Below are 12,743 nucleotides of genomic sequence, written 5' to 3' on the forward strand. Positions count from 1 at the left end.
TTAGATAACTATAATGCTCTTCCTGTATAGAATACTTAAGGTTATAACCTGGGTTTTTGTACAGCTCAGGGCAGTGTGTGAGCATGCCTTCTCTCTGCAGGTGATTAGCTATCCAATACTCTCATTCCGTCCGTGTAGCAGTCTCAAGTTTGAGTGCCACTCCCCATTGAAACAAAGTGCTGACCCACACTGCCCCCCAGTGGATGATGTGAGTAACTGGGCGTAACATGGGCGACTGAGCTGCAAAGATTTTTTTTAATGTCCCATGTGCAATTCCCAACTTAACCCTTCTGCTATGCTAGAAAATAGTATAAATTGGTAAGCCATTGCTCTCGTTGATCTGAGCTCAGTTTTTGAGTGAAAAAATAGCGTCATTTGTGGTTATTTTTGGTAATGGTTGTTTGTTTTTGGTCACAGTGAAGTACATCCACAATGCTGATATGTTAGTGTAGCTTATCCATATGAAATAGAGGCTAACACTGTCAAAATGTGGCATCAGAGAAGCAATTATTAAAATCAACTGTTCCGAACAATGTTTTCAGCCTGACAAAACCAATCTGGCTGAAATTGAAATGTTTTTTTCTCAATTTTAGCTGAATGTTGTAAAATTTGCCACATTGCTATATTTTACTACTTGCAGTTGTTTGTCCATGACTCAGGCCTATTTTTTATTTTATTTTTTAATTGTAACAGCAAAAACTAATTTTAATTTGTTATTATTATTTTTTATTATAAAAAAAAAAAGATTGATAAAACCCATTTAAACTGTGTCCTCAGTGAGCTGAAACTATTATGGTAATGCAAAGTTGTATTTTAATAATTGCCAGAACTTTGAGATTTGTTTTGTTTTGCTTTAATCTGTGTTTATGTCATTTAGGTGTGTAATGTGTGTGTGTGTGTGTGTGTTTACAAGCCCATTTTGTGTATGATTATGTGTTATCAGTAGTTTGAGTGTGGAGGTGTTTGGGATTTTAGATCAGAGTCTCTGGTGGAGTTTCCTGTCCAGCAGGAAGTGTGTTTCCTGCACAATCCTGCCTGGCTCCAGAAGGTTCAGAGGAGATTGGGCCTGTCCTACACAGGAACACACATACAAACACACACCCTTCCACACAGCTACCATCGGGCTGGTCAATATGGACTATGAGCCAAAGCGAACCAATAAGGTAAGTTCTTCTGTTTCATTTTATATTGAAACTGGAATATTTCAAAGATTTGTGTTTGATATGTGTCTGAAGGGTCACTGTGAACCTGGTCATGTGACCTCTTATGTGTACATTTTCTATACTGTATGGGTCTATCACATGATATACCAAAATCCTTTGGCGGGTAACACCTTTATACCAGTGATGCTGTTTGTTGACCTGTCTTATCTCAACTGTGGTATTCACTGAATGCAAAAGCTTATTTGGAATACATTTTTTTATGCATACATATACATTGAAACAGGGTTTGTGGACTATTATGAAATAAAAAATCATATGAATTTTACACTATTCTTAAAATGTGAATACGTTTCAAAACACTGTCTACTGTGCCACACAGATATTTTCATGTTCATATACACAAATTAATTTTCAGTAGTTGCTCTGGTTTATGAATCTTCGGTTTGCAATATTAACCTTCTATTGTACTGTTTTGCCTACATGCAACACCTACGTCATGAGCTCCTTTTTTCAACAGGTGTGCACATGTGCTGCAGTGCCTATATACTAACATACATGCATACATACATATAATTTTAATGCAGCAATTTAAACCTGTTGACCTACACCCAAACCTAGGTGTCCTCAACTCCCCGTGTTTGCACGTGTCAATATTTACGAATAGATTAAATGAAACGGGACAAATTTAATCTATCAAACTATATATCACTATGAAGATCTAAGCCTCAAGTATCGACGACAGATAACTGTTTTTCAATGGAATGCTTATAAAGACTGTATTTGCTACATTTGTGTAAGCAGTACACATGAAAAACATGAACATTAGAAATGCAGTACATACCAGATTCGTCGTAATAACGAGTCATAAACACATCCACAGCTGTAAATCCCGGTTTAGTTAGAAAGTTAAGGGTCCACTGAACAACATTTCATGGAGCATGTTTAGTCCAACGAAGCAATAATGTTGTAATATGGATCATAATTCCTTCGTCTATATGTCAGTTCTTCAGGGACAGTATTGTTTGTGTCTATTATAGAATAACTCACGGTCAGAAACTGCATCTTGGGGGTAAAAAAGGGCATGTTTTTGTAGCGTACAGTGCCACAAACAGAATGAGACGATCCACAAAAAAAGTGAAAGAAAGGCTGAAGATTTATTTGAATTCTGGCACTCATGGCTCGTGACATGCTCTGATGCACATTTAATCTGATGGAGGCGGAACTTATAGCGATTGCCTTTTTCTTTATTTGTTTTATTTTTCAACGGTTTTTACATATGCGTGAGTGTGTTTTATGTTGAATCTGCCTGCATCTGCATGATTACCATCTGTTTGACTGCAAATCAGCTCACTATTACTATGTAATCACAGTTATCAATGTGAACGCCATCTATATGAATATAGTGCGATTTAATGACTTTATGGTGCATCTCTTTGATTACCATCTCTATAGCTGGCTATCAGCACGTATTTTCATTGTAATTCATTACAAATTTTCATTGTAATTCATTGTAAATTTGTCATTCTTCCAATCACAAAGCACACCTCGCATTTCAGACCAATGAGCTTTGTAAAAATCTATTAATTTCAGAAGGCGGGGCATAGAGGAGCAACAATAATGTACATTACTTGAAAAATAATGTTTTTTTTTTGTGTTTTTTTTTTTCCTTAATCCACATAAATATGAGTCTGTACTTTTGCGTTCTATGGCTGTTGGGTCTACTTGTTTCCTATTGTCTCCAGTGTTGATGTAGCCTGTGTCTCACGGATTAAAGACTGTTTATAAATTCCTCGTCTCCTCACTCCTTAGTTCCAGTTTTCCTTGTGTGTGTGTCATGACAGAAGTCCTGACCGAAACAGTAATGCTGGATAAACACCAAAAGATAATTGGGCTGATTTTGGGCCGATTTTCCCCCTTCTGATGATCCTAGCTATGTCCCAATTATCTTGATGGTTCTACAGATTATTTTATCAGATTTTCTCCTGGTGTGGAGTGTGTTAAGAGTGTCCGAACCTGACTGATCGCGAATCGTAAATATTAAACATGTTTAATATTTACGATCAGAAATCCTGATGTGTGGGAGGAACGCCGAGGACAAACGCACGCACACTCTGGAGATCATCACGTAAAACGAAACAATATCCAGTTAGAAAGCGTGATGATCATTCTTAAAGAGTGATGTAAGTGACCATTACTCACCTCTAGCTCACTCTGTAACTTGCACAGACCATGTCCCCGCCAAACCCTTTTTTTAGTTTTCCACGGGAATGTTCTGTGAAAATCATTCCAAACACTATCATTGCAATTTCTTCCCGCATATCGTCCGCAATGCTTATTCTTAAGTCTAGTGAGATTTTGCGAAATTTCCTGTGTTCACTGTTGAGACTCTGGTGGAAAATCTGTTTAGGAGCAAAACTGTTAAATCTAGGATTTTTTATCCTCATGTTTGTGGTCTATTACATTTTGAAAATCTTATACTCTTTTGGTGTAAAAACTCTTTTGGTGTGTACCCAGCATAAGCCGTGTCAGCTCCAGCCCCAGAGCTCCTGCAAGTGTGGGCTCCAGCTCCAGAGCTCATGCCAGTCTGGGCTCCTGTTTCTGTTAAGCTCAGGGAGGGCTCCAGTCCCCCGCCATGGCTCACGGAGGGCCTCAGAACCCGTAAGGCCGGGCCGGGAGCTGGGGCCTCAGAGGCTGCTCTGCCATGGCCCCCTGAACTGCCTTTACCTACATGGCCTCATGTGTTTCCTACTCCACCATGGTGCCCAGAGCTATCAGATGCACCATGGGTCCTGGAATGGGCACTGCCCTGGAGGCCTTCCATGTAGTAACCCTCTTAGAGGCCTCCAGAGTGCCAACCCCCCCTCCCCACTGGACGTTGTACGGTGTGGGACATGTCTTCCGGGAGGGGGGAGTAATGTTAGACTCTGGTCCATGCCTTTTGTGTGTTTTGCTCCTCATGTGCCTTCCTGTGTTTCCTTATTTGCTCATGTTCCTTTTCTCATTTAATTTGATTAAGATTTCTGTCACCTGTGTTTATTAATTATCTATTGCATATAAGTCTGTGCCTTCGCATTCTATCGCTGTTGGATCTACTTGTTATGTTCATGTGTTTCCTATTGTGTCCAGTGTTGATGTAGCCTGTGTCTCAAGGATTAAAGACTGTTTGTATATTCCTCATCTTCTCACTCCATTCTTCCGGTTATCCTCGTGTGTGTCGTGAGAAAGAGAGAGAGTGAGGTTTATTTTATGTTTATGAGAGTTCATGTATACGTGTGATAAAAATTATATATATATATTTTAAAACATTTAAAACAAAGAAACATTGTTGCATAAAATGAATAAAAAATATTTAAGCTTCTGCTCTTTTTCTGGGTCACTAATTAAACCACAAATCCTCTGAGCCATGGGACACAGCAGTATAAGAGGCCAGTTATTGTGTCATATTATCTTCAAAGGATTAGTTTATCATGTATTTCTTTGGGGGGTCATTGTGAATAGTAAGATAGTAATAGTTGTGTTTAGGTTTAATGATGGAGCCATGCAACGTGGTTGATTTATTGTTTTGAATTTGCCTTTCTTAATGTGTTTTGACTAACGCCCAGAAAGCAGCCAGGATGACTGATATGCCCCATTACATCAAATCTGATGTGAACACACACATCTTCACTGACATGGTGTGTGATTGATGCACAGCTTTATACACTCCTTACATGTGAATGTTTTTTTCCTCATACGGGGTATAAATCAGTGGGTTGTCTCTAATCTGTCTTCCATATCTAACAGCTGTCTCGCTGAGCAGCAGGCAGATGTGTGTGTTACATCATCATAAAAGCAGATTTTTACATCATCATAAAAGCATAAAAACAGGCTTTCACAAACCTGACAACAAGCAAGATCAAGTTAAATTATACACAACAGACCTAGTAAAGACTCATTTTAGTTTAAGTTTTTTAAGTGGTTTTTAAGTGCATGTTCATATTTTAGATAAATTCAGATCTGAAAAGAGTTGGTGCTATTAACACAAAGCTCACATTTTTCTTGTTCTCATAATTCTGAGTTCATATTTCATAGTTATTACTGTTTATTAACTCACAATTCCAAGATATTCAAGCATTGAGATCATCCCAAGAAAAAAAGCATGGTTCCACAGGAAGCACATTTCTGCCTAAGAGTTAAAGGAACTTTCAACTGCATATCTCACAAATGCTTCTTTTCCCTCATTACTGCAAAATCTCTCATTTTCTTTCTCTTATGAACTCTTCTCTCAAAGTTTTGTAAAGCGCCTGGTGTTCCCTGCTGCGTCATTGTAATTTTGTGTTTAGATTCAAAAGATGACTTAAAGGGATGACTTAAAAAAAAAAATACTTTGAATCCTCATGTTCAAAACCAACAGTAGGCAGATTAAATGATAACAGATTAAAAATATATATACTGTACATTATGAATTTTATTTCTTTAAAATAAAACCACACAATTAAGCAGTTACACATTCTGTCTCTATCTCCAACTGAAGAAGCTGAGGGTTATGCCTTTGAAGACCAGTGTGGAACATGATTGCATTCTCATCCTGTCTGATGCTTACCTGAGAGACAATGAGAAACTCCTGCTGAGAATCCCCACACATGAAATCGCTGCTGCCTCCTACCTGCGGGATTATGCACTGCACATTTGTGCTCAGAACTGGCCAGTAGTAAGTTAATGTCTTGAACATATGAGATACCATAGTTTATCCTGGTTACGATCTGTTCTGTCTTAGTAAATTTTAATTACTGTAAATAAATTCATAAAACACATTTTAGGATCATTATTTGATATATTTTAGCAGACTAATATGGGAATATAATATCAAAGTTTGAGGGGGGAAAACTGTTACAGGTTTTCTGAGTTTAAACATCTGGGTAAATGATTAACAATGTACATGATGTGGACTTTATGTAAACTGGAAAGAGATAATGCACTGGGGGGGAAAACAGTGAAGGTGTCTGTCAGTTTTGATTTGCATTGCTAAAATATTTCCAAGGCAAATTTTTAACATAAATAAGGATGGAAGGAATCTTCAATAATGTGTCTAAATGTGGATACTGTACTAGCCGGTGACAGTCTGGAGAAGAGGCCCACTGGTTTGGAAAGCCACAGACAAACTATAAGCAACACTGACCCCAGGCCTGCAGGGGGCACTATGGAGCATCGCCATGCCATCTGCAGTGTGGACTGGAAGCTCTCATCCAGCCATGACAGGGCATGGGAGGGGTGGGACAGGGTGTAGGAGGTGGGACAGGGGGTGGTGGAGTTGGTGGTGATGTAAGTACAGCCTGGAACGGAAGCATGAGTGGGAGTTGGGAGCGTAGAAAAAGACACAGAGGTAGCAGGGAGAAACGGATGATGAGTGGGTGCTGGGACGGAGACCTGTAGGGGTCAGCTGGGAGCATGGGGGAGGCGGAGCGGTTGTAGGAGGTAACTGGGAAAAGAGGCACGGGCCTGGAGCTAAACCAGGTGGAAGATGGGAACGAAACACATTCCAGGTGGGAGTTGGGAATGCAGGCAAGCTTGCACAGGGAGGAACCATAATCCTCTGGAACCCATGCCACGCCCTGATGCCTACTGCAACCACATCATGGCCGTGGAGAACAGGGTGAGGTTATTCAGCCATTCCAATGGATGGATGGATGAATTAATGGATGGGTAAAAAATGTTTAATATAGATGCATGGAAATCATGTGGATGGATCGGTCGTTGGATGAAATGGTTAATTAGTGAAAATTGTATGGAAGAATGAATCAGAGGGAGGGTGGATGGATGGATGGATGGATGGATGGATGGATGGATGAAAGGGTTAATGGAGGATGGGGAGGTTCTTAGTCAGTGGGTGTCACCCTCAGGAATACGAATGCCTCATTGTGAGCTGTAGCTGTGCTCTTGCATTGACCGTGCTGACTAGAGTTGTGTCAGCTGTGATGTAAACAGCTCACTCAGAGTAGACTGCCCTATGATGTAATGCCCAGACTTATGTAAGAACATGCTGTGTCAGTGATCTGTGTGTCTTCGTGTGCCTGTGAACATTAATATGGATGGGATTGTTTTGTTGACCCACATTGCAGTCTGCTTTTATGGGTTAGAGAGAAGCAGAAAGGTTGATGCATGTAAATGTTGTATGTAACCGGAAACTCATTGATTTTCTTTTCACTTGATTCTTATACTGATCACACACAGGATGCTGCAGAGGAGTACTGCACGCTCATCTGTCAAATTCTTCAGATCATCTATGGACATCAGACCATTGAATGTGTCAACAGGGCAGGATATCACTACACCATGCCTGACCGCCATTGGCCACATAGGAGTGAGTGACATCATTTCTGCCCTTTAGAAGCCAGTTAACCAACCTCTACAGTCCTGAATGTCCTTAAAACAGTGTTTCCCAACTGAGTCGGGACCTAAAAATAGATCAAAGTCTGTTCTGATCTGCTAACGGGGGAAACAAAAGATGAATGACAAAAAATTCTGCTAACTTTTATAAGTATTATAGCAACATATATAATAAAATTCAACAAATATAATTGTTGAATTTTAAAGAGGAGTTTTATATTATGCATGTTTTATATTAATCCATTAATTAAATTTCAATGTTTTATTTTGAGGAAATTTTTTGACATGGTTTTTAAGTTACTATACGTAGATGTCTTATATAAATATCTCCATCCACCCGAGTTTAGAATCACTGGTCTAAACCAAGGTTTTTTTCTACTTTTTGATTCCATGGACCTCTAAATATGATGATAATTAAATGATGAATTAAATACGATGAATAATTATTTCTGAATAATTATTTCTGAAACGCAATTAAAAAATATTCTAAATTTAGATTTTTAGATTTTTTTTTTGCATTTGTGCTGTCTATGTCTGTGCACTAATCAGTAGCATATTTGCAGGATATCTTCAGTTGCCACTTAAAGAGCACAAATTCATAACATGTTGTCATTTTCCCTCCCATTAATACTTGTCCAAGGTGACAGCTGCCTTATTGACATGACATATGGCTATGACACAGAATTCAGCTGCTGCAGTTCATAGTGAGTATCTGTTTGTTTGTCTTTATGAATTATCATTACAATCTTACCCATTTTTATTTTATTTCGTAAATTGTTGTCTCACCAATGGCACAAAACAGAAGTTAAAAAAATTATGACCCTCTCTAATTTTGCTTGGACAAACATACAAACTCACACTCTTTTATTAGTGCTCGGCTGGGTTCCCCAAATTTTCTCAAAGTTATTTTAGCTCTGGGAATCATTAGCGTGCCCCTTTTAAATTGGTGCATATTTGTCGGTATCTTTGGTGCTTTCTGACCAGGTGGTCAACCAGGGCCAAGCTATCCCATGGCATCAGATAGGCTAAAAGACAGTACTCCAGGAGGATAGCCCATCAATTCAGCAACAGCAGAGACACTCGGAGCCAGTGGCAGGGGATACAGACCATTACGAACTACAAGCCCCCACCGCGGACCTGTGACAGCAATATCTCTCTGCTGAACGAGGTGAATGCCTTCTTCGCTCGCTTTGAGAAACAAAACAGCATCACTGCACAGAAAGTTCCCCCTCCTCCCGGTCACCAGGTGATGACGCTGACCCCAGGCAGCGTGAGGAGATCCTTCAGCAGGATCAATGTACGCAAAGCTCCTGGTTCTTACAACATCTCTGGGTGTGTACTGAGAGACTGTGCAGTGGAACTCACTGATGTCTTCACAGACATGTTCAACACCTTAGTCAGGCTGTTGTTCCCGCGTGCTTCAAGGCTACCACCATCATTCCAGTCCTGAAGAAGCTGTCTCCATCCTGCTTCAATGACTACTGTTCAGTTGCACTTACTCCTATTATCATGAAATGCTTTAAACGTCTAGTCATGCACCATATCAGGTATACCCTCCCCCCCTCCCTGGACCCATTCCAGTTTGCATATCGGTCCAACCGCTTGACCAGTGATGCCATCGCAGCTGCCATCCACTCAGCGCTCACACATATAGACAAAAAGGACTAATACATCAGAATGATGTTTATAGTTCAGCATTCATCACCATCATCCCTCAAAAGAGAGCAGCTGAGAAGATCATTGTTGTCTCTCTCCCCTCCCTTCAGGATATTTATTGAACCTGTCTCACCTGCAAAGCCCTTTGCATTGCAGGTGATCCCACTCACCCGTAACACAGCTTGTTCAGTCTTCTGCCATCTGCAGAGTCTGCAGGCCAGGATCCATCAGGCTGTCTGGAAGCTGAAATCATCCCCGAACTTGGCCCCCCTTCCCTCTTCTGCCCCAGGCACCACAGAACAAACCTCTCTCCTGGGTTACACTCACCCCCCATAAAACCCTACTCCCATCCGGGTCACGGCATATATATATATATATATATATATATATATGTATAAATGTATATATATATATATATATATATATATATATATATATATATATATATATATATATATATATATATAATTAATATATTTAAATAATCTATCTGTAATACTCACACTTCCTGGTAATTCAAAATTCTGAAAACAAGCCGCCTTGGGGAGTTGAAAAAAATGAGGATGAGTAAATGACATATCTATAATGTTGTCTGTTTATAGTTCTGTTGTGTTGTTTTCTGCCTGGTTCTCATTGGTTAGTTGAGGAGTAAGCTGACACCTCAGGAGATTCAGCAGTTTGCTCTGTTTCTGAGAGAATACAGACTTCGTGCTCCAATAGAGCAGTTCTGCAACGACCTGCTACACCTCTATGGAGACTCACACAAGTTCCTGCTGCTTGGAACTCACAACACAGAATACAAAAGTCATCATAATCTCTCTCTTTTTTCTTATTTGCCTCTATTGAACCGTTTGAGTGCCTGTTTAAATCCCCAAGGGGTGTGTTTGTACAACTGGGATTATTTCATTTTAAAGTCTGAAAGTCATGATTTATCAGATTTGGCATTGTATCTAGAGTTTGTGTAAATGCATTCGGTCATTAGCTCATTAGAGGGATTTGAGTGACATAAAGCCTAATGAATATTCATGAGCACCTGGCTTTCACTTGAGCAGTCATGGTGCAACCGCCTTTCAAACAACATCACACTTTCACAGCGTGACATAATTACAAAACTCTCTACTAACACTACCCACTGTGGGAAATGAAACATGTCACAGCTTATAAATAACACTATGACCACGATACAAAAATATAAATAACTGTAACCATTGGATCAGATTTGTCACAAATACATATTTAGAATTAGTGAGTCATTAAATAATTAAAGTGTATTGGACAATAAATTCCCACTGAGACACAAATGTATCAAACTTGATAAGAAAGACCTTGTGGCTGTTACTTCTGAAGTGAGTTGGTAAAGGATAATATAGCTCACAGCAATTGTGTGCAACAGAGACACAATTACATAACACTCACTGAGCCATTTATACCTCTGCTGGTCATAGACTCATCTAACCTGACACGCAAGCAAAAGGCTGAGTCAGCTCGAGACAGCTCTGGGCGAGTGTGAGACTTTTTCACCATTCAGACCATTCAGTATTGTTAGTGTGAACTTTTAGAGAAGAGCTGCAGTTCTGAATAGAGACAAATCATCGCAAACATGTGAATGCTGCCACATTTTCAAAGGAAAAAGCATTAGAAATATCTTTGCTGTCATTTTTTTGTTAATTTAATGCGTTCGCTCTGGATAAAAGTATTATTTAAAAAATAAAAAAGTCATACTGACCTCAAATGTATTTTTTAATAAAACATTCTTTAAAATCTATTTGTTGTAAGTTGTCAAAGTGTTAGATTGTTTATGTGATGAACCATACTTAATATACTTAATAATAATGTAAATATTTAAGAGTATTCTCAATTATAATGCAAATACAAATGCATCCTGTCTAAAAATACAGGCTTATGGTGCATTCTCACATATTTTCTCTCCCATGTGAGCAGGCATGAGGCCCTTTATTCCAGATAAGGATGTAGGAGTGTTTGAGACATTTCTGGAAGACATTGGGATCCGAGAGGGTGGGATTTTGACGGACAGTTTTGGCCGGATCAAGAGGAGCATGAGCAGCACATCTGCCACAGCAGTCGGTGGCTATGATGCCTGAATTCTCTCCTCCAGTTCAGGATCTTAACTGCAGAATTGATGACATCACACACAACTTTGAGACTGCAGGTTTTGAAGAGGGGAACTGAGACATAGAAGAGGAAGCCTATTTTTTGTGAAACACAGAGAATGAACTTACTGTACCTACTGTGTAAATGTAAGCCACTGTATATTTAAACTGTTGCACTGGAGAGTTTTTGAAAACAGGGTTTAGGTCACAAATTTCTTTGATTAATATATAACATAGTATATATATATATATATATATATATATATATGCAGTACAGACCAAAAGTTTGGACACACCTTGGCATTCTCTTGATGAGCTTCAAGAGTCACCTGAAATTATGTAAATAAATGTCAAATGTAAAATAAAGTCTCAACAAAAAAAGTTCAGACTCAAATAGTTAAACATTTACAGTATATATGTGCACTTTATTGGGCCTCACTGAGTGCTGCTGATGAAAAATTGATCTTTTGCATCTAATTTGCATTTGTAAATCTGCATATTATTTTGCATGCAAGTTTGGTTATTTCATGTTCTGTCTGAATGATTTACAAAAGAGCACCAATGCAGCGAGGAAGTGCCAGAAAGACAATAAATAATGATGTATTTTGGAGAAAAGGTCACTTAGAAATAAAAGGAGAAAAGAGAAAGTGATCATGTAATAATGACGAATATAATGAGTTTGTTTCCATCCAGTGAACAGAACCGTAATCTGATGGAGCCGGAGGGTCGTTGACTATGGCTGCTGTCTGTAGGGAAAACAAATTATGAAACACTCAGCCTTGACATTCTTTCCGGTGACACTGTCACCTTGCCACAGTCTTCCTTCTTATCTGTGCCAACCAAAGAAGGTTGATGGGCATTGCCCCCAGCATTGGAGGTTATCAAAATGGCGCATACATCTGTCAGGCTAAATGTTTATATATATATATATATATATATATATATATATATATATATATATATATATATATATAGGTATATATATATATATATATATATATATATATATATATATATATATATATATATATATATATATATATAATGGGAATAAGCAGAACAGGGCCCGACAGAATTTAGATTAAGTTCAAAATTCTTCTCACACCCAAATAATATTAGTAGTCAAACGGCGAACGTTTGTGCCAAGTCTGTGGGGGATAGAGAGGATGCATTATTATTGAATTCTTTATACTTTAACTCTAACACTAATTCAAAAAAGGCCTGACTAAGTTCACATTACTGTTTATAATAAAGTTTGACTTTACAGTAGGCCTACTGTTTATTATAATGAAACACTGTAAAATGTTAACTTATGTACCAAAAATGTGGGTAGAAAGACACTTTTATTTTGCTACTGAACAATGAGGCATCTAAAGCGTAAATATAGACCTTTGCTTTTTACTCTCTGAAATATGAATATATAATAACAAAGCAGCAGAAACTGCAA

General features: G+C 38.6%; 1 protein-coding gene across 1 annotated transcript; it reads left to right on the top strand.

Moving 5' to 3' along the window:
* The first annotated feature begins 1,030 nt into the window (after positions 1 to 1,030).
* LOC113073327 (cerebral cavernous malformations 2 protein-like) lies at positions 1,031 to 11,544 on the top strand. Its single transcript, XM_026246239.1, has 5 exons — positions 1,031 to 1,163; positions 5,677 to 5,853; positions 7,374 to 7,503; positions 8,170 to 8,233; positions 11,127 to 11,544. Coding segments are annotated over exons 1-5 (402 nt in total). The 5' UTR covers positions 1,031 to 1,133; the 3' UTR covers positions 11,128 to 11,544.
* Positions 11,545 to 12,743: the final 1,199 nt, after the last annotated feature.

This window comes from Carassius auratus, unplaced genomic scaffold (genome assembly GCF_003368295.1).
Source record: "Carassius auratus strain Wakin unplaced genomic scaffold, ASM336829v1 scaf_tig00011994, whole genome shotgun sequence".
NCBI classification, from domain to species: domain Eukaryota; kingdom Metazoa; phylum Chordata; class Actinopteri; order Cypriniformes; family Cyprinidae; genus Carassius; species Carassius auratus.

Bases quoted from the DNA above. Each gene is read 5' to 3' on its own strand.
- LOC113073327 (XM_026246239.1), top strand. From the start codon at position 1,134: ATGGACTATGAGCCAAAGCGAACCAATAAG. The intron at 1,164-5,676 runs GTAAGTTCTTCT...CTCCAACTGAAG, and splicing joins AGCCAAAGCGAACCAATAAG to AAGCTGAGGGTTATGCCTTT. The intron at 5,854-7,373 runs GTAAGTTAATGT...GATCACACACAG, and splicing joins GTGCTCAGAACTGGCCAGTA to GATGCTGCAGAGGAGTACTG.